Source organism: Elephantulus edwardii, unplaced genomic scaffold, assembly GCF_000299155.1.
Source record: "Elephantulus edwardii isolate Elephantulus edwardi_28Jun2011 unplaced genomic scaffold, EleEdw1.0 scaffold00040, whole genome shotgun sequence".
NCBI classification, from domain to species: Eukaryota; Metazoa; Chordata; class Mammalia; order Macroscelidea; family Macroscelididae; genus Elephantulus; species Elephantulus edwardii.
In genome coordinates this window covers 15,786,143-15,812,245 of record NW_006399790.1, presented here as the reverse complement: position 1 = coordinate 15,812,245, position 26,103 = coordinate 15,786,143, and the positions used below count along the sequence as shown (strand labels likewise).

General features: G+C 40.3%; 1 protein-coding gene across 1 annotated transcript in view; it reads left to right on the top strand.

The window, feature by feature from the left end:
- SH2D1A (SH2 domain containing 1A) overlaps window positions 1-16,985 on the top strand; it is a 38,914-nt gene extending 21,929 nt beyond the window's left edge. Inside the window, 4 exon segments of the mRNA XM_006885109.1 lie at window positions 7,231-7,294; window positions 12,320-12,430; window positions 12,432-12,468; window positions 16,945-16,985. Of these exon segments, the coding sequence (XP_006885171.1) occupies window positions 7,231-7,294; window positions 12,320-12,430; window positions 12,432-12,468; window positions 16,945-16,985 (253 nt within the window).
- The last annotated feature ends 9,118 nt before the right edge of the window (window positions 16,986-26,103 follow it).

Genomic DNA, 26,103 nt, shown 5'->3' with positions numbered 1-26,103 from the left:
GTACAGGAAGAGATTGCCCCTCCTTCTCCAGCAGAGCACCTGGTAGGTTCGAACGGCATACCTCTGGAATTGCAGTGTAGTTTCTTGCCACTAGGCCACCAGAGCTCCCTTCAAAGTTCTTATACATTGTTTTTCACATCGGATATTTCCCATTTCCTTCACCTCTCCCCCCACATCTAATTGTGCAACCATATCATTATCCTCATACTAATTTGACAATAGTGGTTTTATACAGTATTTGTCTTTATGGGACTGAGTTAGTTCACTCAGCGTAATGCTCTCCTGTACCTCTCAAGTTAGGGAGGGATTGACAAAATCATTGCTCTTGCATGCTCTGTAGTATTCCGTTGTTTGAATGTACTATAGTTTCTCAATCCATTTTCTTGCAGTTGGACATTTGGGCTGTTTCCATGTTCTTGTGATAGTGAATGACGCTGCTGTGAACATTGGTATACAAGTCTCTGTTTGTGCTTCTTTTCTGGTTCTCTTGGGGTATATTCCAAACAGTGATATAGCTGGGTCATATGGAATTTCTATGTTCAGCTTTCTGAGGAAATGCCAAACTGCTTTCCAGAGTGGTTGTACCATTTTACAATCCCACCAACAATATATGAGCTCCTATCTCTACCCATCCTCTCCAACATCTATTACTTGCTGTCCTGATAAACTTTGTCACTTCTACTGGAGTGAGATGGTATCTCATTGTGATTTTGATTTACATCTCTCTTATTGCCAGTGATTTTGAGCATTTATTTATGTGTCTGTTGGACATTCTAATATCTTCCTCTGTGAAAATTCTTTCCCTGTCTTTTGCCCATTTTGTAATTGTGTCTTTTGCCCATGTTGTAATTGTGTTATCAGAGTTTTTCTTGTGGAGGCCATGTAGGATTCTGCAAACTGTTGATATGAAACCCTTGTCTGAAATGGTATTGCCAAATGTTTTCCCCCCAATCAGTAGGGTTTTTTTGTCAAGTTTCTTTGGAGAGGAAAGAGACCCAAATAAGCAAAGCACTTCTGAAAAACAAAAATGAAGTGGGAAGCATAGCACTCCCTGCCCTCAAAACCTACTACACAGTAGTAGTATCCAAAACAGCATGGTACTGGTAGAATGACAGGCACTTAGACAAATGGAAGAGAACTAAGAACCCAGAAATGGGTTGAATATCAACTGATATTCAACAAGGAAATAAAACCTATGAAATTGAGGAAATGACACCCTCTTCAACAAATGGTGCTGGCAAGATTGGACTTCCACTTGCGGAAAGTGGAAACAGGATCCACATCTCACACCGTGCACAAAATCCAACTCAAGGTGGATCAGAGACATGGGAGTAAAGCTCAAAACCATAAAGTGCATCAGAGACAAACTGGGATCAAGCTTAGATGGCCTAGTCTATGGTATAAAGAGACTGTCAAATATGGGCCAGAAATGCTCAATCTGAAAAGGATAAAATTGATGAATGGAACCTTCTAAAGATTAAATCTCTGAAAAATATTTTGAAAGTGCTGCTAAAGAGCAAGAATACTGCTCTGAGGACTAAGGTGTGGCTGGCCCTAGCCTTGGCATTTGCAATTGCCTCATCTGCATGTGTAAGTTGAACAAGGAATAAGGGAGACAAAACAAAACAAAACTGATGCCTTTGAGTTATGGTGTTGGTGAAAAGAATAAACAAATCTGATTTAGAAGTGCAGCCAGGGCGCTCTTTAGAGGCAAGGATTGTGAGACTTAGTCTTGAGTGCTTTGGGCATGTTATCGTCAGTCAGCGAAAAAGGGGAAGATCTTCAATAAGGTGGATCGACACATTGGATACAGAAATGGGTTCAAACACAGACATGATTGTGAGGAGTAAAGAAGACTAGGAAATATTTTATTGGTTGCTATGAGTTAGAATTGACCTGACAACACTGAACAACAACAGATTAATCCCACTTTATTAACTATTAGCCATGGAACTACTATAAAATCTTTGCTAAACTGCTCTTCAAAACCTTTTGATTTGTATCGTTGGATTGTGTGCAGATAAGCAAAGATGATTGGGTAAACAATTTTAAAAATGCAAGGTTTTTTTAGCTTTTGCTATGCATTGCCGCTTTGTTTTCTAAAACAGTGATTTCCAGCGGATGGGAAGAATGTATGTGTAGTTTGTAAAACATATTCAATATTTATATTTATAAAATTATTGCTTCATAGTACAAACTACAGAAAATAAAGTGGAAATCCTGCTGGAGAAGGAAGGGTGATGATTGAAACTGTTCTATGAAAACAATGGATAAAGCTTCAGCTTATATGAAAATGAAATAGTAATCTTGAAGCATAGATGGAGTGACCAGGGGGCAGGGAGACAGAAGAGCTTTATGTAGATGAAGGAAGCCAATATTGACATTGGGAATGTCTCCATCTATATATCCAACGAGGTGTGGGCATTCTCTGAGCATTTTGGTTCAGTTCTTTTCTAATTTCTATGTTCATAGCGATTCTGCCAGAGATCTTGTTATGCAGATCCTAATTAAGTAGGGCTAGGGTTAGGCCTGAGGGTGGCCTAATCAGTAGAGAGTTGTTCTGCCAATCTAAAATTGAGTGATTTGAATCCACTGGGGCTCCACGGGAGACAGATGGGTGATCTCCTTTATGTGATTTATAGCCTCTGAAAACCAATTGGAGGGTCAGCGATGAGTCAGTCCCAACTTAATGGCAATGAGAGAGTTTTGTTCTTGGAGTGTTACACTCAAGAATTTACATTACTAACAAGCTCCCATGTGATGCTGACGCTGCCAATCCAGTGACCACGACTTGAGCTGTGTGGTTTCAAGTCATTTCCATTATGTTATCATGAAGGTTGACTACAGGTGTTCCTTGGTCAGTTTCCTCCAGCAATTTGAAAGTGGAACAGATGAACTGCTGACTTATTTGAGAAGTGAAACAGTTTTGCTCATTCAGAAATTTGAGGGGTTGGGGAGGGATAGGAAATTGTTAATATAAGATGAGTTAATGACGAGAAGTTTGCTGTGCCATTGACACCGGGTTCAGACAGTGAAGTAGGTAAGAACTTTTGAAGTGGCACTCAGGTTCCTGCTACTTAACTGAAAGTAAGATAAGATCAGATTCGTTAGGAAACAATTTTTTTTTCAAAACAGACTTCTTTGTTTTGATGAAATGAGCCTGAGTGATGGTAGAAGATAAATTCACTGTACTTTTTTTTTTTTCTTTCTCCAGAGGCCTGCTATTTTAGAAAGTGAAAAACTGGCTGAGTAGAATTTTGCTTGCATTGTTATTCAAATTTTAAACAATGAATTTTCATGTCACCCTTGTTTTTATTGTTGGGTGCTGTCTAGTTGGTTTGACTCCTAATGACTCCCTTACAAGGGAAACACCATCTGGTCAAGTGACAGCCTTACAATCATTTGTCAAGTTTGAGCCCATTGTTTGAGCCAATCTTTTTCAATGATAGTCTTCCTCTTGTTTGTTCACCGACTCTCTATTTTACCAAGCATTATGTCTTTCTTCAAGGACTGATCTCTCCTGAAGACACGTCCAGGGTACATAAGCCAAAGTGTTGCCCTCATCACTTCTTAGGAACATTCTGGCTGTACTTCTAAGCCATATCTGTTCATTCTTTGGTGTTCTGTGGTATACAGACTTATTGTTATGAATCATTTCCCATAGTTAGTGAAGAGCACTGAAATGGGCTGCCAAAGAACAAACAAATCCGTCTTGGAAGACATGCAGTCAGGGTGCTCCTTAGAGGCAAGGGCGGAGAGATTTTGTCTCTCTCCCTTTGAAAAAAGAACATTTTTGGGGAAAGCGGAGGGTCAGCCAAGGAGAGACTACCCTCCATGAGAGTGGTTGACACTGTGACTATACAATGATGGTGTAAAGCACAGTGGCAATTGTGAGGGATTGGGTAATGTTTTGATCTGTTGTATCTAGGGTCGTTATTAGTCACAGTTGACGTAACAGAACCTAACAACAACAACAACGGAGAAAATGAAGCTAACGCTGTATGCTTTTTCTTTGCTTCAGTCTCCATTTTGCTGTGTGACTAAAAAAAACTCACTTAAAGCCTTAAGTTTTGAGTTCCTGTGGTGAAAAATGGAAATCAAAGCTCTTGCCTTGTTCCCAGTCGAGTACTTACTAAAATCAGCGGGCTTTCAGGTGGATTTGAATTGCTTAAAAAAAGATTTTTGATGCTGTAATATTTTCTATCTATTCAGCATATTAGATATAGGTGTATCTCCAGCGAGTTTTTGTAAGATCTAAGGATTCTGGTAAAAAATGTCATAACAAAAATGAAACATTTCCTATAACACCAGCAATTAAATTGACCTTTTGTCCTGTAAAACAAGTCAAATGAGACAGTTCTGAGCATTTTAGATGATTTTTTTTGCCCTTTAGGTAATCAGCATTGATGATTATTGATTAATGGTATTGGAATTTAACTCGCATATTTAAAGACTTTTTGTTCTGAAAGGAATTAATGACAAATGTGGTCCATTACTCAAGAATGATGACCTTCTGTTTGGAATGTCTTATCATCATTTGTTCTTCTAAGTTTAAACCCATTTATTTTAACCAGAGGTTACTGGAGGTCCTAATCAAATATATACTACTGACCCAAAGAATAAAATAGAATAAAACCCTGAAAAATCTATTCAATAAATACACAGCTCTGATTAATAATTAGAAAGAATTCACTATCAAATTTACCTAACTTTTAGGCAATCTGAAAGTCTGCTAGACAAATTAAGTTACACTATCATATGCACTTGTGCTCTGGTGGCCTAGTGGTAAGCAGCTGTGCGGCAATCCTAAAGGCACATGGTTCGAATCTACTAGCTGCTTCATGAGAGAAGGATGAGCAATTTCCTCTTATGCAATTTACTGCCTCTGAAAACCTGCTGGAGGGTCAGCTGTGATGGCACACAAAACAATAAACAGATGCACTTAAAAATGGTGACTAGTGTATAAATATTTCAGTAGCTAGAGTGAAATGGGCCTACTTCAAACCCAAGCTTTGCTGAATGCCCTTTAACATGGCTTTGGTCACTTAACTTCTCAAAGACTCAATAAAATGAGTCTCACAGTATGAAACTTGTATGATTGTCATGGGGTCCAAAAGAGGTAATGCATGTAAAATTCTTGGTATAGTAGAAATAAATTATACAAGATTATAATATGCAAACACACAAAGTAATAGAGGAGAATACTTACTCCATCTAAAAAGGTGACTTTCAAGTACTTTAGAAGTAAATCCTTACTATTCAACTTACTATCATAGTATTAAAGGGAGCTCTGGTGGCCTAGGGAGTAAAGAGCTGTACTGCCAACTTCAAGGCAAGTGGTTCAAATCCACCAGTTGTGCTCTGTGGAAAAAAGATGGGTAATCTCCTCTCATGCAATTTACTGCCTCTGAAAACCTGCTGGAGGGTCAGCTATGAGTTGGTTCCCACGAGATAGCACATAATAATAACAATAACATCATCCTTGATGGTACAATGGTTAAGCATTGAACTGTTAACCAAAATGTTAGTGGTTTAGACTCACGAAGCAGCTCAATGAGAGAAAATCCTGCTGATCTACTCCTGTAAAGACTTCAGCCGTTGAAATTCTTACGGGGCAGTCCTACTCTGACCTATAGGATCACTATGAGTATGGAATTGACTTGATGGCACACAACAACAATAGCATATTAAAAAGCAATCTGGTATATATGTTGTTGTTGATTGTCCATCTTTCTCCTGCAGAGCGGCTGATGGATTTTAACCTGGTGCCTTTGGGTTGTTGGCGGTGGAGCTCCTTACCAGAACTTCCAGGCCTCCAGAACTTCATGTTGCTGTTGTGTGCCCTCAAGTGGGAACTGACTTATAGCTGACCCTTGAGTGGATTTTCAGAGGCAGTAAACTACATCGGAGGAGACGGCCACTCCATTGGAGTGGCTGGTGGCTTGGTGGGAAGGGGTTGTGCTGTCAACACCAAGGAACACAGTTCGAATTCACCAGCCACTCCAACGGAATATTCTAGTATATTGTTGTCGTTGTGTGCCATTGAGTAGGAACAGACTAATAGCTGATCCTCCAGCAGGTTTTCAGAGGCAGTAAATTGCACTGGGGAGAGATTGCCAATCTTCTTCCCATGTAGCAGCTGGTAGATTCTCACTGTCCACCTTTAGATTGGCAATGCAACTCTTTACTCACGAGATCATCAGAGCTCTGTTATAGAGTATATGTTTGTTGTTGTGTATCATCAAGTCAAAACTGACCCATTGCTGGCCCTCCAGCAGGTTTTCAGAGGCATTAATCACACGGGAGATTGCCTACATTTCTCCCACAGAGCAGCTGGTAGATTTGAACCGCGTGCCTTTGAGATTGCAGCACAGCTTCTTGCCACTAGGCCACCAGAACTCCCTTACCTAGTATATGTTGTGTACCATCGAGTCAGAACGGACCTGTAGCTGACCCTCCAGTGGATTTTCAGAGGCAGTAATTGTACGGGAGGAGATTGCCCTAATACTATATTACTATGTATTATAATATTATTATGTATTATAATAACCCAAACTCATGGCCATCGAGTCAAAACTGACTCATAGCTGACCCTGCAGCAGATTTTCAGAATCTAAAAAATTGCATGGAAGGAGATTGCCCATTCCCCCTTTCCATTGTGAAAAGGATCTGCTGGTGGATTCAAATCACCAGAGAGGCGTGACCTTTGGGTTAGTGGCACATCTCACTACAGATTATGACACTAGAGCTCTCTCAATATTAGAATAATATTAGTATTATCATTAATATTACTAGTTTAAAGTAGGCCTGGCAGTACCTTAACCCAGTGAAATAATGTCTTCCCTGTGGTGCTTTATATGTGGTTAAAGAGAATATAAACCTCAATGTGTTCACACTTTTTAATAATTCTATTTTTACCAATTCCAATAGGTTCCTAATTTCCTTTGGTCCAAATGGTCTTTCAACTAAATTAATCAGGAATATGAGCTAGCCACATTAGAAAAAAAAAACAAACAAACAACAAGACAAGACTCGGAATTGTGACCAGATAGAAGATAAGGTTATTTACATCAACAAGTTAGATTTGCCAGCATTTCTGCCTATGAACTCAATGGTGTCATATGAATGTGTTTAAATATATGTGATATTTATATGTAATGGCAAACTCAATTTGAGAGCACCCTTTGTTCTTTTGACCTTTGTCAGTAATGGAAGTTTATTCTTTCACAGGTACCAAGGTTACATTTATACATACCGAGTATTCCAGTCAAAAACAGGTTCTTGGAGTGCTGAGGTATAGCTCTTTTATTTACTTTTGCTTCAGTGGGCATCAGGGAGGTGCTTGGAATTTTGACTGGGTTTATCAACACAAAATCAAATCATCCATCACCGAAGTATTCATCAGATTCAGAGCTGGAAAGCCCCAGTTCTAAATTGTTCATGGATCATTAAGAAGCTTTGAGAGAATTCTAGTCCCTGTCTTGCCCTTGATATAAGAGTGGTATGACCTTGGGGGAAAGATTTCAAAAGCTGAAGGATTGAGTTGAACTTTCTTTGGAAAGTATATCAAAAGTATATAAACCCAACCCCCCAAGTGAAATTATTAAGCCAGCAATTCTTTGCTGAATGATACTAATACAAGTTTCAGTGTTATGGAGTAGGATGAGGTGGGGGAAGAGGAGATTAAAAACCATGAATCCTATTTTCTAAAATTCTTGGAGAGATACTGAGTGGTCCCAGGTCCTATGTCTGATCCCCTTATCCCTGCCTGATAGCTTCATGACCCTTAGAAGGCAACTTAACTTTTCTGTGACAAAGTGTCTTTATCTGAAAAATGAATATAAGAGTAATCCCTTATTTAAAGAGTTCATTTTGAGGATTAAATGAGATAATGCACAAAAAGGAAGATCTTAGCCACTCGGCCTAGCATGGTGTCAGCCTTCAAAAACTGAGCTCTCCCAAACTGTGGGATTGTATATTGTTGTCATGTGCTGTCCAGTTGGAATCAACTTCTAGCTGACCCTTCAGCGGGTTTTCAGAGGTCATAAATCATGCAGGAAGAGACTGCTCATCTTTCCCTTAGAGCAGCTGGTGGTGCAATTCCTTATCTACCAGGCCACCAGAGTGCCCAATGGATGTATATAGTCAGGGGCTTAGTTAGGCAGCACAGGACTTCAGACAAAGGAAGGCTTCCCAAGGGTTAGCGCTATAGCGGAAGCTCGACTCAGCACTGAGCCATGTGGGCAGTGCTCAGATAAGAGAATAGAACCCAGCAAACACTGCAGTGCTTTTAAAATTAGACTCTGCAGAGTCTTAGTGTTCTTTCAGCTGGCTGCTTTCGGGGCATGATTAGGGCTGCCTGAGAATCGGGGGTGGCAGAAGGAGAGAGGAGGCAAATGGGTATATGCTTTCGGTTCCCAAGCTAGCTTCAATCTGAACATTTTCCTTTTATCCTTTTCTTATCAGAAAGACAGACAGACAGAGAGAGAGAGACCCCTACTGCTTTAAAGTCACTGTATCACTCCATAAAGTATCTGTGGGGTGAATCCCCTTTCATAAACCAGGGTTGTATGTCAGCTTGGTCTACTCGAAAAGTCTCTACAACAAAAACTTTCAATCCTGGGTGCTTTTCCTTTCTCCTGATTCTATGATGAATGCACTTCGTTATGAGCTATTTGGAAGCATAAATACTAACCGGTCCCTATTAATAACTAGACTTAAAAAGAGACCCAATCTAACCTTTGCACATTCATACATAATCTAAGTTACACAAATTGTAGACTGCAGATATTTTGAACTGCTAAAATGAACTAGAACACATTTTCAAAAATCCTGTAAATTTTTTACCAGGATACAACCAGATAGAGGAAAATCAGTAGCATTTCTGATAAAAACTATTTACATCTGTTTTTAAAAAATTCTCTGCATCTCTGTTGAGAAGATTGAATAAGAAATCATAATTAATTTACTATGAAGACTGTGTATATGATAATAGGTATATACATATCTGTGTGGTGGTGGTGGTGTTGATGATTGCCATCGAGTCAAGCACAACTCATAGCAACCCTATGAACAAAACTATCGACATTTATCAAAGTTCATAGAGTTTCCGGAGGCATGTTGTTTAGGAAGTGGATGACATTACTGCTTCCAATGTCTGTGTATTATTTTACCAGAAATAGCCCTTCTTAGAGGAGTAGACTTCAGCTGCTGAAGAATGTTCTTTTCAATAAAAAGATCTCAAGTTTTTAGAGTTTAGCAACCTGATTTTTAAACTTCCTTTGCTTTCTTTCAACTGTAACATCACACATAGCTTGTTGAGTACTTCTCAGATCATGTTAAGGAACACTGAGTGTTCTGGTCCCATATATATATAATGTTGTCGTTGTGTACTATTAAGTCAAAACCGGCCCATAGCTGACCCTCTAGCAAGTTTTCAGAGGCAGTTAATTGCACAGGAGAAGATTGTCCATTTTTTTCTCTTGCCAAATAGCTGGTGATTTGAACCGTGTGCTTTAAAGGACTGCAACACAGCTTCTTACCACTAGGTCACCAGAGCTCCCTATTTAGATAATAATGTTGCAATTCTATTCATTAAAAGACCAGAAGCTGGACATGGATTAAGCCTCAAATGAAAATAAATAAAAAAAGCTCTTCAGATTTATTTGAATTTATTTTCTTAAGATTTATTTTTGAAATGCTTATTACATCTTTTTACAGCCTACTAAATCCACCTTCTAAGTTGTTTTGTTGAGGTGAATATTAAATTAGTGTGTATTCTCAGAGCTCTTACCAGCTGACTGGAAGAACTCTCTCAGGAGCATATTGAAGACCAGCTGTGATCCAAAACATGTTTTCCTGGATAACTAAGAGGTGACAGTGTAAGAAATGTGTAAATTTGAACAATAGCTAGGTTCAGCGACAGGATGGGAGTTGTCAGTGGTGTGATTCTGTGGTAAAGCTATTCTCACAATTGGGTAAATGATAGATATTTATATACTGCTTTGAGGAACAATTCTTTGGTACATCACAGTGCAGGAAAAATCATGTCACTGTCTTTGTAAAGATTATACTAGAAATCTAGGGAAGTCTGAAAGTTGTTGCAAAGAGGAGAATGAAAATGAATCCCAGGTTGACTGAGTTAGGAAGGAAAAAAATATGTATGTTTCTACTTTTAGATAGGCTTTTTCAATTTGCTCACTGCAGAGTGTAATGACTTAGCCAAACATTTCAAGCTAAAATTTTACTGTGTTATAGTTAGCTTAGGAAATATTACAGCCAGCCAACGTATCACATATTAATATTAATTGTCAGCAGTACGTGTTTAACACAAGGCTGCCCTCCCTCTGCTAACTTATTTCAGAGCCTTGGGGTTTCTTTTGGCATTTGTTTATCAGTAGATGCTAAATAATTTTACTTAGTAATCTAAGAAAAACACTATAAATTAGGTCTGCCAGTTTCCAGTGACACAGAATATACTAAATTCGGACAGCTTTTCCATACCCGTGTTATTATTCCTGCCTGTTTGCACAATGTTAACTGTGCATCAGTCCTCCTAAAAACGAAAAAAAAAATGTTCCTGTTGATAAATTCTTTCACAAGCCTCAACAACAGTTACAAAGACACTTGGTTTGAAATCTTTCCAATCTGAGGGAGTGTGTGATTTCTCATCTGGTTAGTAATTAGTGATACTAGAACCTGCCTGGTACAGTCCTAATCTGAGAAGACAAAGAGGCCAGGTGCTGAGATCAAGTGCCAATGCGGCCCCTCCTTGTTCCTGGGACCTTGGGCAAACTGATTAATCTCTTGTACTTCCAATTTCTTATCTGTCAAATGAAAAGAACTGAATCAGGCGGTGACCCTGGTCGGTGGAAGAAATAAGGGGGCAAGAAATGGGAAAGTACTTTGAAAATGAAATGGAAAAAGTTCTATGGTAGGCCTAAGGAGGCGTTCTGTCTTTAGCCTACCTTTGTAATTTGTAAATGCAATTTTGGAGTCAAAGGACTGTTTGAGCCACTGAAAGAACAGCTGGGGATTATTTCACATAAGATCTCAGTAGAGTTTAGGGAAGCTGTTTCGACCATAGGGATGGAGCTAAGTGAACCAGTGTTTTACATCTACTGAGGCTCCTGGCTCTGGGAGCCCATGGGTGAATACTGAGTTAGAATTGAAAAGAACATTCTATTGTAACTTTTGCATTGTTTTGTATGAAAAATTACTCCCTCCAGGGTAGAAAATGACCAAGGCTAACTATAACCACCACACTATCTTCAGCTTTTAGTCTCGTTGACAGAAGTTTGCCTGCTAGCCTTCACATTTTCTCATTAAATGCTGCCAAACAAACAGCTCCCACCTCAAAAAACCTTCCAGATGGAATAGCTAAAAACAACTTTTTTTTTTTAAAAGGCTAGTCATTGTTCATTCGCTCCTGGCAATACTATTTTATTTCATGCAAAATGACAATTCTGAGCTGCATGCCTAAAGCTTGGCTCGTGAGCCTTTGAGGGCAATTGTGAGTGTCTTTACAAGAGAACAGGTGTCAGGAAAGGAATCCATCTTAATAGTAACCTACAAATAATGACCGCTTTAAAAATGGAATGAGTACAAAAGGAAGAGTGACCTTATAGAGTCTTTTATTTTTGTGTCACAATGGAGTGTTGACAATTTGGGAGAGGACAGGGAGGTTTCTCAAGGAGGAAAAAAAAAATTAGTGCGAAAGCTAAAAAGCACAGTTGACTGGGAGGTGAAAGAGTATGGGGAAGGCTAGGCATGCATTGTGTGTATCATTAACAGTGAACTTAGCATTTCCTTTGTAGTCGTTTCTATTGTGGAGCAATGATGAAGAGGATAGGTGATTATTGGGGTGTGTGTGTGTGTGTGTGTGTGTGTCTTTGGTTCCTCAGGCTTTTTATTAATGACCTGTAGGATTTGTGTTCTTTCCCCCCTGTGTTTAACTGCATTCTATCTGTTGGTGAATTCATTGTGGGTAATGGCCTGTATACCCTTCGAGGTTCAGGATGTATGATGGGTAGCAGGCAGGAAGGGCAAGGCGATGAGCAAGAGCTTGTACAAACTAATACTACCCTTGGGAGAGCTGAAATGACAGCTCATTAGCTCCTCTGGTGGGGAAATTCAGCCAACCAAAGTAAGCCTTTCTGGAATGTTGGTGTTATTTTTTTTTTCTTTTCCATATGTTTTCAAATATTTGACAGGCTACACAAATGTTACCTTTCTAAGCATTCCTCACACATCTTGTAGGTCTCTTCCACTTCCCCCTTATGAGGTAGGTAAATAATTTGCTTGGCCTTTTCTTTTCCAGACAGCTCCTGGGGTACATAAAAGATTTTTCCGGAAAATAAAAAATCTCATTTCAGCATTTCAGAAGCCAGATCAAGGCATTGTAATACCTCTGCAGTATCCAGTTGAGAAAGAAGAAGCCCCCTGCTAGAACTACATCAGGTACTCCAGGTATGATCTCTTGGTAATTTCTGACAGAGTTTAGAAGTTCAGAATTACGACTCAATTTATTCACAACCATGTAGTTGTATGAAGAAGTCTTGTAAGAAAAAAAAAATGAGACAGCGAGTTGTCATGGTCAGCAAAACAAGGGGGACAGGTAACTATTTACATGCTGTGAGAATACCAGAAGGATAGCTAGTGTTTTATTGGCTATGTAAAGGCATTTGACTGTGTGGAACAAATTATGGCTAACATTGAGAAGAATCCCATAACACTTAATTGTGATCTTATGGAGCCTATACCTAGACCAAGAAGCTATTGTAAGAACAGAGCAAAGGAACACTGTAAGGTTTAAAGTCAGGAAGGCTGCTTGTCAGGATTTTATCCTTTCTCCATACCTATTCAAACTGTACACTGAGCAAAAAAATGTGAGAAGCTGGACTCTATGAAGAAGAATGTGGGGATCAGAATTGGAGGAAGACTCATCAACAATCTGCATTATATAGCTTGCTAAAAGTGAGCAGGACTTAGAATGCTTGCTGCAGAAGATCAAAGACTGCAACCTTCAATCTGGATTGCTTCTCAACATCAGGAAGACAAAAATCCTTATCAGAGAATTTATAAGCAACATCATGACAGAGGAAGAAAAGACTGAAGTTGTCAACAACTCCATCTTACTTGGATCCACAATCAACACCCTTGGTAACAGCAGTCAGGAAATCAATAGACATTTTGCATTGAGCAAATCAGCTGTCAAGGACCTCTCCAAATTATTGAGGAGCTATGATGTCAGTTTGAGGACTAATGTGTGCTGAATTCAGGCCACGGTCCTTCCAATCACTTGCTAAGCATTTGAAAGTTGGACAATGAATAATGATGACAGAAGAATTGACACCATTGAGTTTTGATGGTCAAGAGTAGTGCTGACTATCCCATGGACGGCCAAAAGAATGAACAAGTATATCTTGGAGAAAGTGCAGCCAGAGTGCACCTTGGAGGCAAAGACGACAAAGCTCCATCTCACAAACTTTGGGCATGTTACTAGCTGACACTATTCTTTGGAAAGGGACATCATGTTTGGAAAGGTGGAGGGTCAATGAACAAGAGGAAGACCCTTAATGAGACGGATTGACATGGAGACTTCAGCAATGGCCTCTAGTGTGTCAGAGGTGATGAGGATGGCACAGGATAGGACAGGGCTCAAATCTCAACTTGATGGCACCAAACAACAAAGAGAATAGCTACAGAACCTTTCAATGATACTTTGAACGACACAGTTTTGTGGTTGGCTGGTAATGGAAAGGTTGGTGGTTTGAACCCAGTGGACAAAGTAGTCCCAGTAGGACAAAGTCCTGGCAATCAGTTTCTGTGAAGGTTCAAATTCTTGTTGCCATTGAGTTTGGATCTTTCAGTGGGTTTCCAAGGCATTTTCATCGCATGGAAGACACGGGTGCTGCTGAATTCCACCCGCCAGAGAGGGGAAGCCTTTGACTTAGCAGCACAGCTGCCTAGAAACTGCACCACCGGAGAGTCCTCTGTAAAAGTGATCACAGTAAAAAAACAACAACCCAGTGGGAAAGCTCTACACTATGAGGTCTGTCTCTGATAGAATTAGCTCGATGGCACAGGAAAAACATAGCCTGCGACCAACTGGTAACAGGGCTTTGCAAAAATACAAAACATTCTGTGCCACTGGTAGCATAGTGAGTTAAATGTTAGACTGCTAACGGAAAGGCTAGTAGTTCAAGCCCACCAGTCGCTCGGCATGAGAAACATGAAGCAGTCTCCTGTTAAAAGTCACAGTCTTGGAAACCCAAAAAGGGGTCACCGTGAGTCAGAACTCACTCAAAGGCAGTGAATTCATTGTATCTGCTTTTTTTTCCACTCACCTGGTGGTACAGCGGTCACGTGTTAGGTTGTTAACTGAAAAGTGAGTGGTTCAAATCCACTAGCTGCTCCAGAGGAGACAACTGTGGCAATCTCCTCTCAAGGGTACAGCTTTGGAAACCCTATGGGGCAAGTCTTCTCTGTCCAGTAGGGTCACTGGGAGTTGAACTGACTGGATGGTAGTGGGTTATGTTTTCTAGGGTGCACCTCAACTTGATCTCTCTACCCCTTTTTGGAGATACACAAGTTTCATTTCACTTCACTAGTTCAGACCCCAGTGATTTGAAAGATGGGATAGTTCAGAGAATATCCTTTGCCTCTTCTTAGTCAGTTCTTTCCTCTTTGAAGCGAATGTTGGCCAGACCCACGTGACTCTGACTTGGGAATTGTGGTGCTCAAATGAATGAAATCTTATTATAGCAAAGGATATTAAATGAGTCAACTTTATTATTACTCTGCCACAATTTGTTACATCTCCTGAACAAAGTTATTAGAGGGTGTATGTGTCAAGCTAGAGATAGAATAGCAGCCAAATGTCTGCAACGGTCTGATATTATTCTTCTGTTGAAAGGTGTTAGCCACTTGTTTGGAGTAAGAGGATGTGCCTTGATGGAAAAATAACTACTTGGGATAAGAGAATATGCATTGTTATATCCTTTTTGACAAGGTCCCAGGCTCAGGCAGGCATAAGCTGACAATTAGACTCAAGTGGTTGAAATAAATTAATGAATGTTGTTGTTGTTGTTTTTGTTATGTGCTGTCGAGCTGCTTGCGACTCATAGCGAACCTACGTACAACAGCCCTAAACTCTGCTCTGTCCTGTGCCAATTGCAACTGTCTCTGACACTCCCATCCCGATTACCCCAGTCACTGAATCAATCCACATCATAGAGGGCCTTCCCTCCTGCACTGTCCCTCCACCCTACCAAGCATGATGTCCTTCTCCAAAGACCGGTCTTTCCTTACAACATGTCCAAAGTATGTTAGACGGAGCCTCAAAATCCTTGCCTGCAAGGAGCCACCCGGTTTAACCCTTTCCAGGATGAATCTGTTTGTTTTCCTAGCAGTCCATGGTACTCTCAATACTCTTCTCCAGAACCACAGCTCAAAGGCATCAATTCTTCTCTCCTCCTTGGTCATTGTTCAACTCTCTGATGCATAAAAGTGATTGCAAAGCCTGCATCAGACGCAACTTAGTCTCCAGAGAGACACCATTGCTCTTCAGTACTTTGGAGAGGTCCCTAACAGCAGACTTTCCCATGGCAATATGTCTTTTCATTTCCTGGCTGCTGGTGCCAAGAGTGTTGACCGTGGAGCCAAGCAAACTAAAGCTGTGAACAATCTCAATCTCTTCACCACCCATCCTGATGCTGCCAATTGGCCCAGTGGTGAGAATCTTTGTATTCGTGACATTGAGTCTCAATCCATATTGAAGGCTGCAGTCCTTGAGCCTCCGCTGCAAGTGCATGAGGTCCTCCTCAGTTTCAGCAAGTGGGGTTGTGTCATCTGCATATCGCAGATTGTTCATATATCATCCACCAATCTTGACCCCACATATCTCCTCATAGAGCCAGCCTCCCAGATAATCTGTTCTGCATACAGGTTGAAAAGGTCTGGAGATAGGACGCATCCCTGGCTTACGCCCTTCCCAATTTTGTGCCATGCAGTGTTCCCTTGCTCTGTTCTGAAGACTGCCTCCTGGTCCAAGTATAGGTTTCGCATTAGAACGATCAAGTGTTCTGGGATTCCCATTCTTCTCAGAGTCAATAGTTACCCTCAATAATAGGCATGCAAATAGAACCCTAATTTACCTAAATTAGGTTCTTTTCATCTCAATATTCTATTTTTAAAAGATAATTCTATTTAAAATATTAGTTGCTTGAGGCTTATGTGCTGTATCACTGTGACTTAAGTAAAATTGGAAAATTTATGATTACAAGTGTGAGTTAAGGAGCTCTGTCTAAGTGGTTGACTGATAACTGAAAGTTTGTTGTTGTTGTTGTGTTATCATCAGATCCGACCCATAGCTGGCTCTGTGGAGGGTTTTTAGAGGCTGTTAATTTCATGGGAGGAGATTGCTCTCCTTTCTCCTGGGGAACAGCTCGTGGTCTCAAACTGCGTGCCTTTGGGATTGCAGCGCAGCTTCTTGCCCCTAGACCACCAGAACAGTTTGAAACTCTCGTGGCTCAATGGGAGAAAGAGGAAGCCATCAGCTCCTGTGAAGACTAAAACAATCCAAAATATACTCACTCAAATGCATTGTCCTGGAATTGGAATCAACCCATGGCTGATCATCCAATGGGTTTCTGGAAGCTGTAAATCCCAGGAGTGGAGATTACCTATCTTTTTCTCGTGGAGTAGTTGGTGGAATCGAACTGCCAGAGAGGCATTGCTGTTTGGGTCATCAGCACAACTTGCTATGAACCGCTCCACCAGCCCTTCTTCCTTAAAGATTTACAGCTTTGTAAACTCTATCGGGTAGTTTCACTCTATCCTATCACTATGAATTGGAATCAACCCATTGGTGCAACCAACAAAGTTCTAGTTAGCTTGTTTTATTGGTAATTTAATCTTGATTCTTAAATTCTTTTTCTTTAGGGAGAAGAGAATATCCTGCTGTATACCTGAAAGCACCATGAAGAGAAAGAAAACACCTTGCTCTTTATTTTCAATAATTTAAACATTTGCTAAGTCAATGAGGCCGCCACTCACATTAGAAGCTGTCTCACTCTTTCTCACCCACCTTAATGTAAATGGAACTTCAACAGTGCAAATTTGTATAAATCTTTCTATAAAATGTACCCTGAAGAAGTTTGGGTTTAGTCAGCTTGCCAGCTGTCTGATTCTCTCACTCTTACTCTTTTTGCTTTTCTATGGCATGCCAGAATACACACTCTTTTCTTGATTTAAACACACACACACACACACACACACACAGAGAGAGAGAGAGAGAGAGAGAGAGTCTTGTATATTGTAGATAATACAATTCAGTGAGCTACAAATGCATTTCTAAACCCGTCATAGCCTTGTGATGGAAGCATCTAGCTTCATGGTAAAGCTGAAACGGACTTTGTAGATAATGAGCAGCGTTGAAATGATGATTGAGGTGGGGGGGAAAAACCCCATGAGGTTATTTTCAGTCATTGTGTTAAAAAAAGGGAACCAGTTTAAAGTCTACTGAATACTTTGTAAAAGCTTAATGTCAGTTCTTGCCACATAGAAATAAAACAATCCTAAGTTTTTGTCAGAGGTATCATTTTTAATGGAATATTATCTGAGAGTTACCAATTTAAAAATGCCCTGCTTGATTATATTGTAAGGAGCTTGTTTATGTATTCTCACGTGCAGTTCTACGTTGGGTACACGATGTTCCCCACTCGCTATGTGTCTTGGGCTCTTTGGGGATTTACTGAGCTCTGCACTATGTTAGAAAAAGTACCAGATGAAGACTGAAGAACTTCTGTTTTATTCTGAAAGCAACTTATTATTAAAAGTTCTGACATTGAACCGTAAAAGCCACAGACTAGTTTGAAGCTTTGTTGTTAGTAAGTGCCGTTGAGTCAAATTGAACTCATCACAACGTTGTAGGATAGAGTAGAACTGCCCTGTGAACACAGAGCAGCTTATGGTGGCATAAATTTGTAACCATTTGCATTTTCTTCTTATGGGTAGAGCAAGTTTCTTCTTACTTTATAGTGACTTTAGTGATTGATGACATGTCAAGTTGCTTCTGGGCTCATAGAATCCCTTTACTCATGAACCATAAGAAGAAATAGGGGATAAAGAAGTGAAAACACCTGGTCCCGGCCGGCCCACAGCCAGCTCACTGTCTAAGTTCCTAATAGGAGAACAATAAAAAGAAATAAAGACAAGGAAACAATAGCCCTAAACGGTGATAAGTCAAGTTCCCAGAGCATAGTGTCTTCAGAGAAAGAATGAGTCAACTTAAATTCTCTGATCCATATAGTCCACAGGCCAAGGCCAAGTCTCATGATAAAGGAAGGGACTGGAATTCTGGGTTACGTGGGAGTGTTAAGGAGCGTGGCTGATACTAGTGGACTACAGAGAAACAGAACTGGCAAAGTCTAATTTTTGAGCTTTAACATGGCTGCTTTGGACTTCCCTAGGGATGCAAATGGTTCAAATCCACCCAGAGGTGTCTAGTGATCTGCCTTGAAAGTCCTATGGAATAGTTCTCCTTTGACATGTGTGGGGTTGCTGTGACTTAGACTAGACACGCCAGTAACTAATGAAAGTGCAAAGGCCAGGTATGACCATAGTGATGCCTTAGAGGGGATTCACCATTTCTAGAAGTCAGAGAAAGCATCCATCATTTTGGAACTTGTGAAGGAATTCAGAGAGTAGACTTTCAAAATAACCTGCATATGTTTGAATCATTCTTCAGTATTTGTAGTTTTTTTCAATTTTAATAGATGTGACTCATTTTTACTCTAATTTGTTCAACCTGGAATTATCTTAAATACACGAATTAAGTTTGCATGTTCTTTTACCAGAACCCTTTTTGAAAAGTGCTTCTCCCCGTACTCATTAATTTCACTTTTAATAAAGTATTTGCAAATTGTATTTACCTAATTTGTCTTGAAATATGACTTTTAAAATATTTAGAGGCAGGTACTGTTTACCAGCAGTGAGGAAGTAAGGAGACACATTTCATTGGGAAAATCTGCAGTTAGGGACCTCTCCACATTATTGAGGAATAATGGTGTCAGTTTGAGGATAAGGAGCATCTCATTCAGGCCATGGTCTTTCTGATTACTTGCTATGTATTTGAGACCCGGACAATGAATAAGGATAACAGAAAAAGAATTGATGCCTTTGAGCTGTGGTGTTGGAGAAGAGCACTGAACATCCCATGGACGGCCAAGAGAACGAACAAATATGTCTTGGAGAGGGTTACAGCTGGAGAGCTCTTTTGAGGCAAGAATGATGAAGTTTTGCCTCATATATTTTGGACATGTTGCTGGGGTGGGGGGACTATTCCTTGGAGAGAGACATCCTGGGAACGGTAGAGGGTTAGGGAAGAGGAAGACCCTCAACAAGGTGGGTTGACATGGTGACTGCTGCAATGTGCTCTTGTGTGTCAGGAAGTGTGAGGATGGCGCAGGATAGAACAGGGTTCAGATCTTTTGTCCATAGGGTCACTATGAGTCACACTCGACTGGAAGGCACCGAACAACAACAACAACAACAACTGTTTAGATGCTAAACACAGCATCAAGGAAGGCCATCCTACTGACTCCTTGGGAAAAGATTTTGCTACTGTCGAACTTGCAAGCTGAGATGCCTTCCCCCTGTCTTCTTTGGCCTTTTTTTTATTCATCAAGTTCTGCCTTCTCCCCCCTTTAGTTCCCCCCTTTCCCAACCAGAGTATCTTCGCTAGTACATAATAACTTGCACCTTTACAGAAAGGTCACATCCTTGCCATATCTAAAATATGGCCGTGCTAACATATACCCGTAAGATGCTGAGTAAAGGGAGAAAAATGCACATATATTTCCAAGCATACACAGCTTTGCAAGGAGGGAAAAAGTGTCAGCCAACTCGTGAGGAACATGACAGCTTATCAAATACTTGTTCATTTCCTCTGAAATTTGTTCTTAGGAGATAAGGTCAGGAGGGTGACAAGCTTAGGTAATTGTCTGTTTGGCTGTTACAGGCAGAGGACCTTTGTGGTAGCACATAGGTAGAAAACGTCAACAGAGAATGCCTCTGATTAAGTCCTCTGGGATAAACATAGGACTGAACTTAGGTTGTTCCTTGTGGCGGAATGGAGTGTGTGTGTGTGTGTGGGGGAAATTAAAAATGTGAGAATCAGCCTTAAAATCTGTTACAGTGTATTTAGGCATCAGCTTATATTTTATTTGATTCACTTTACTGAGCTCCAAATCCAAAGTCTATTAATAATAAAACCCAGCTTTGCCCTTGAGCACGCCAAGGTTACGAGATGCCTGGCGTTCCTGTTAGGGTGCTATAAATTCAACTTTGTCACCTGTGTTTGCCCTTGCAATTAAATAGGACACCATTGTGTTGCAGTTTGCAGCCAGTGGGGAAGTCAAACTACCCAGTTTGGGCACTTTTCTAATTTGGGGCCACTGTCAAAGCTGAAGTAAAAAGCTGAATTCTCATTAGGTTGCTTGTCTTGAAAGCAAACATTTTCCATGCAGAAAGATGTAATAAACCTCTTTGTCTGGTCTGGATAGAGCCTTTCAATGTATGGCTCTCTCTCTTCCTGCCCCCCCCCCCATTCACCTCCTGCTTCTCTCTCAAGTTTTAAATTTTATTCTTTTTTTTGGTGTGTGTGTACCGTCAAATCAGATCTGACTGGTACAGGAGGAGATTGTCCCTCCTTCTCCAGCAGAGCATCTGGTGGATTTGAACCACTTACCTCTGGGATTGCAGTGCAGCCTCTTGCCACTAGGCCACCAGAGCTCCCTCTCTTTCTCTCTGTGTGTGTGTGTGTGTGTGTGTGTGTCGGGGGGGTTGGGGGGGGAGACACGATCAGTATAGGGAGCTCTGCTGGCATAAAACGTGAGCAGTTGTGCTTCTGGGGCTGAGCCCCTCTCGTGTGGCTCAGGGGGAGAGAGAAAGATGGGTGATCTCCTCCTGTGAAAATTCCAGGCTTGGAAACTGTGATGAAGGGTCAGGTACGAGTCAGCTCCAACTTGATGGTAATGAGGGAGTGAGTGATGGTCAGTACTGGACAGAGAGAGTTGTTGTTGTTGTGCACTGTAGAGCCAGAACCAACCCACAGCTGACCCTCTGGCGGGTTTTCAGAGGCAGTTATTTACAAGGGAGGAGATTCCCATCCTTCTCCCACAGAGCAGCTGGTGGCCTCGAACCACATGCCCTCAGAGAGAGTCGAAGCAGGAATGTATGAGACCAGAATCTTCTCTTCAGCTTTGCCACTGACTAGCCACATGACCTTAGATAAATCTATGTTTCCATTAATATACTTTTCCAAATAGGAAGAATTAAATGTTACTAACTTTCTGGGGCTATTTGAGGCACTAGAATTATATAACTTACCTAACTAGTGGTGATAGTCAAAGAATCTCCCAAATTAAGAGTTAGTGGAGAAAGGATATGGAAAAAAAAAAATCTGTTATTCCTTTTAATAAGTCATTTAATGTGAGAGTACACCCTCGATCCTTTTATACTCTGAGGAGGGTATTTTGAAAACAAGTAAACAAAACCCCCAAGTCCCTATGCATTACTATCATGCCTGAACCCTCGTGTAATACAAATAGGCCTCACTGCTCCTGTGTGGTTGTGCTGAGACTCCCAACACCATCTTCTGCTCCATGAATCTTTTGACTGTCGTGAAAATCCACTGCTATTGAGTTGATTCTGACTCTTCGTGACCTTCCATCAGATTTCTGAGGCTGTAAATCGTTATGGGAGGAGGTTGACCATCAGTCTTCCAAGGGGTCACTGGTGGATTTGAACCACTAGAGTGGAACAGCCTTTGGGTTAGCAGGGCAACTTGCTATGGACTATACCATCAGAGCTCCCTCTTTGTACCATCTCTGTGTATGCATCAGTGACTAAAGAGGCAGCAGGCATTTTGCAATGCAGAAAATTCCAGGACCGTGGGCAAATTTAAGTAATGGACTGTTTTGACTATATCATGCTTGAAAAGGTAGAGGATAAAGGAGAGGAAGACCCTCGACCAGGTGGATTGACACAGTGACTGCAGTAATGGGCTCTAGCGTGACAGGAAGTGTGAGGATGGCACAGGATAGAACAAGGTTCAGATCTGTTGTTCATAGGGTCACTTGAAAGCATCCAACAACAATGTCAAGTCCAAGAGCTCTGGTGGCTTAGTGGTAAGGAGTTGTGCCGCCAACCCAAAGGCTGGTGGTTTGAATCCACCAGCTGCTCCACAGAAGGATGTCCAATTTACCACCTCAAAAAAAATCCCACTGGAGGGTCATCTATGGGTTGGTTCTGACTCAATGGTATATCACACACACACACACACACACACGCACACATGCACACACGCACACACGCACACACACGCACACACACACTGTCAAGTTCAATTTTGCGAGATCTGTTGGTCAACTTTCCCAGAGAGAGTAGAAAATGCCCTCCTCTGAACAAGACATGTCAAGTGGTCATTGTAATCACCCATGATGTACAGTCTCATGGTACCTTTCATTTTGAGGTCCTCATGATTACCTCCTCAGGTCCACTTTTTACCCCAACATGTTTGGATGCTTTGGCCTCCTAGTTCCCTCCCCTCAGTTTAACGAGAAAGAAGCCACAACTGTGTCTAAGTTTGGAGCAGTTCCTCTTCTGTGTTTAGTAAATGGTCATTTGTGTCAGAGAACCTGTGTGTGTGTGTGTGTGTGTGTGTGTGTGTGTGTGTGTGTGTGTGTGTGTGTGAAAAAGAGAAATGAATCGCTATCTTCCCAGGATCGGTATCTTTTTTTTTACTTTTGGAACCTACACTTTCCAGAAGACTCGAATTTGTTGTTCGTGGTTAGGGAGCCCCTTTCCATATCTCAGGTGACAAGACTGACTGAAGAAAGCTGTCTGGCGCATGAAGAAAATGAGACAACGGTGTTCGTTTGCACTTTTATTTTTTAAAAACGAAATATTCAAAGTACTTTTTTCCCCTTTCAAATATCGACACATAATGTTTGAACTTTAAATATTTACAGCATGTTGTTGTGATGCTCTTGTAGAAAAAAAAATGCATGCTTCTGGCCTGAAAGCCAGAGCAAAATGCAAAAGACCATTTAACTGCAGCCAGAGAACATGAACCTGTACAGTATCCAGTCACTTTTCAGCACAGGAGGGAGAGCAGGAATACAAAATTGGAACCTATTGTTTCCTAGCAACATGGCCCAGGCCATTATAACACAATTTTCAGTATGATTAGAACGTCTAACTGTTGTTATATAGAAACTGAAAATCTTGGCATACACTGTAAACATCTTTACTTTTCATGAGAAAGTAAGCAGCTAAAAAGAATACTTTTCTGACACAAAGGCTAGACTCCTCTCCTTCTCCTTCCCTCTTACGAATGCTTTTGCCAGAAGAATAGTAAAGATTTAGACATTGTCATGATTCATACAAGTAAAATAGTTTTCCAAGGACACAATCTGATATACTAACATTTATTTAAGAGGTTAAAGTCCACCACTAAATCTAAGGAAAGATTTTTTTTTAACTGCCAAACACATTTCCTTTGACAAATAATGTAAGATGACAACTGCCAAGACAAAATCCACAGCAAGTTTAACTCTAAGTATTTTCAGTAACTGTTTAGGAAGTAGTTTCTTCGTACACACAGTAGTATATTTGGTCCTTAATCGCTTTCATAAGAAGGACACATTGACATAAGAGTCACTATTCTTTTTAGTTGTTTTCTATTTTTTTGTGGTTTTTTTTTTCTTTTGAAGAATAAAAAATATCCTTACAGAAGGCTGTGGGAGAGCAGTCTTGAGACCTGAAGAACTAGTCAGGTCAGCTTTGTGTGTATTGAATGCCTCCAAGAAAACAAGGAGAGTGCCTCCAATCTGTAGCCTTCTGCTTGTCCACCAGCTATCATAAACTCTCCAAAAGATTTGTTCAATACTTGGTACTATGCTCCTGCTTCCAGTACCACTGAACTCCATTACAATTGCCCTTCCTTATATGGACACTTCCTTATGAATACAAAAGCATTGCCCTGACTCTCAGGTGGCATTACAGTCGGGCCTGGTCTGACTAAAAAGAAATTGGGGGTGAGAAAGAGTAATGATCTAAGGATGGAACACTTGAAATTGTTATCAATAGTGATAGAAAAGAAAAACTCAATGAAAATTAGAACTGAATTTTTATAGTTTTCTATGTCATTAGCATGTGACTTGCAAATTTTACACAGTTGTGGTTCTACACATTAGGCTGTTGTATGTAATATATGTAGTTTATATATTATAGATCTTTAGATAAATGGACAGTAAATTTCAGATATATTTTTATACATTTACTTCACTGGGTTAAAAAAGAAAAGCTATGCTTATTCATGTGGCAGGGCTTTTGTCAAAGGATGAGGGGAATCGGTCTTCTTCAGAAGTCCATGCTTCAAATTGGCTATGATCAGAGTGACCAAAAAAAAAAAAATAAAATAAATGTGTTTAAATGGCTATTCAACTGTGAACTTTGAAGTTCATTTGGGCTCCTAGACTATAGTGCAAGAGTGAAAACAAAATGAACACACAAATAAAATAGGCCTAACTAGCAAAAACATCCACGAAGACAAGCGTTCTTCATTGGAGAGCCCAGGGTCTGGGCTCTCACTCTGAAGTACTTGAACGGCATCGATCTGTTCAGTGGCAGCAACCTGCCTTCTGGGTGTGAGAAATCCATGTCTATCTCTTGCAAATACTTTTACTTTCATCAGGAAATGCAAATGAATGGTTCCTTTATTAATTTCAACTGCAGAAAGACTCGCCAATGAAGGCATCCTTTCTACTCAGCTGAGTTGGAAGCGGTGTACTCAGTATCTCCGTGTTCTTATTAAGAAACGCCAGAATGTTTCTCTTAGATTTACTACTCGTTGACATTATTATTGTTTCCTTTCTTTCCCAGAACTTTGGGAGTGGTAAAGAGAACAGGAATAGTTCAAGGCAGTATTAAAACCACAGCTGTAAGTGATAAAAAGTGCATTTCCTGAATATAATACAAATATAACTTTAAGAAACTAAAGGCACAAACTAACTAAATATGTATTACAAACTAGAAATGCACAGTTCAAGGTAATTACTATTAAGTAATAGCTTCAAATATTTGTCTCTAATGGATATTTAAAGCAGTTTGAAAATGATACATCATCAGTGAATTGCAAAAAAGTATAATCACTTAAAATATAAGCAAAATAGACTCTAATATCGATATCTTGGATTAGTGATAAAATACGTCATCACATTTATGAATGCACTCTCTATATACAGTTCATAAATTTTTTTTCCCATTGATTTAAAAGAACATCAGAGGTTCTAAGAACTTAAGGTCCATTTTTAGGCTGGTGTGGAGGTATTCAATTTTTCGACAAGTTTGTCACTACTTTTAAAATTCTATCCTGAATTATGCTGACCTGTACCATTAACATAGGCCTGATTCAGGAAAGAAACCCAATAATGTGGTTTTCATCTGGATTAGCAATTGATTGAGCTTGTGTGCTTCCAATTAAAAAGAGAGAGGAGTTTAGCATGAATTCTTCCCCCTCTCTTTTGGAATACATCTGTTAAGAACGTGGTAATCCCAACCTGAAGGTTTTGAATATGAAATGTTTGAATATACACCTTCCCCTGCTCTCTATGGGTCTCTGTGCAGTACACGCCAGAGTCTTTAAAAGCCTTAACATAAGCCCAGGTCCTGACTTCGCATATTTTCAAAGAACCTGTCATCACAAAGCAAGGCAATGACCCCACACTGCATTTAGGTAGTAGCTGGAAAGAATCCAAACTGCAACTTCCATCATAAATTTGCCTTCAGACATAGCAAATGTCCAGACTAGGTGATGAAAGTGCTGGAGCTGGCTCAGGGGAACTTTCTACAGGCCACCACATTGTGCTGTCATGTATTTTCATTTGTGGTAGGTGTTCAGTTACACAATGTTTTACAAACTGTCTCTTGGTCACTGGGTACAAATCTCTCAGCTCGCCCTGGGCCTTTGCTCCCTGCAGGATTCAAAGAGATTGAGAAACAGCAGTGGGTCTTCACATTAATCCTGACCTGACC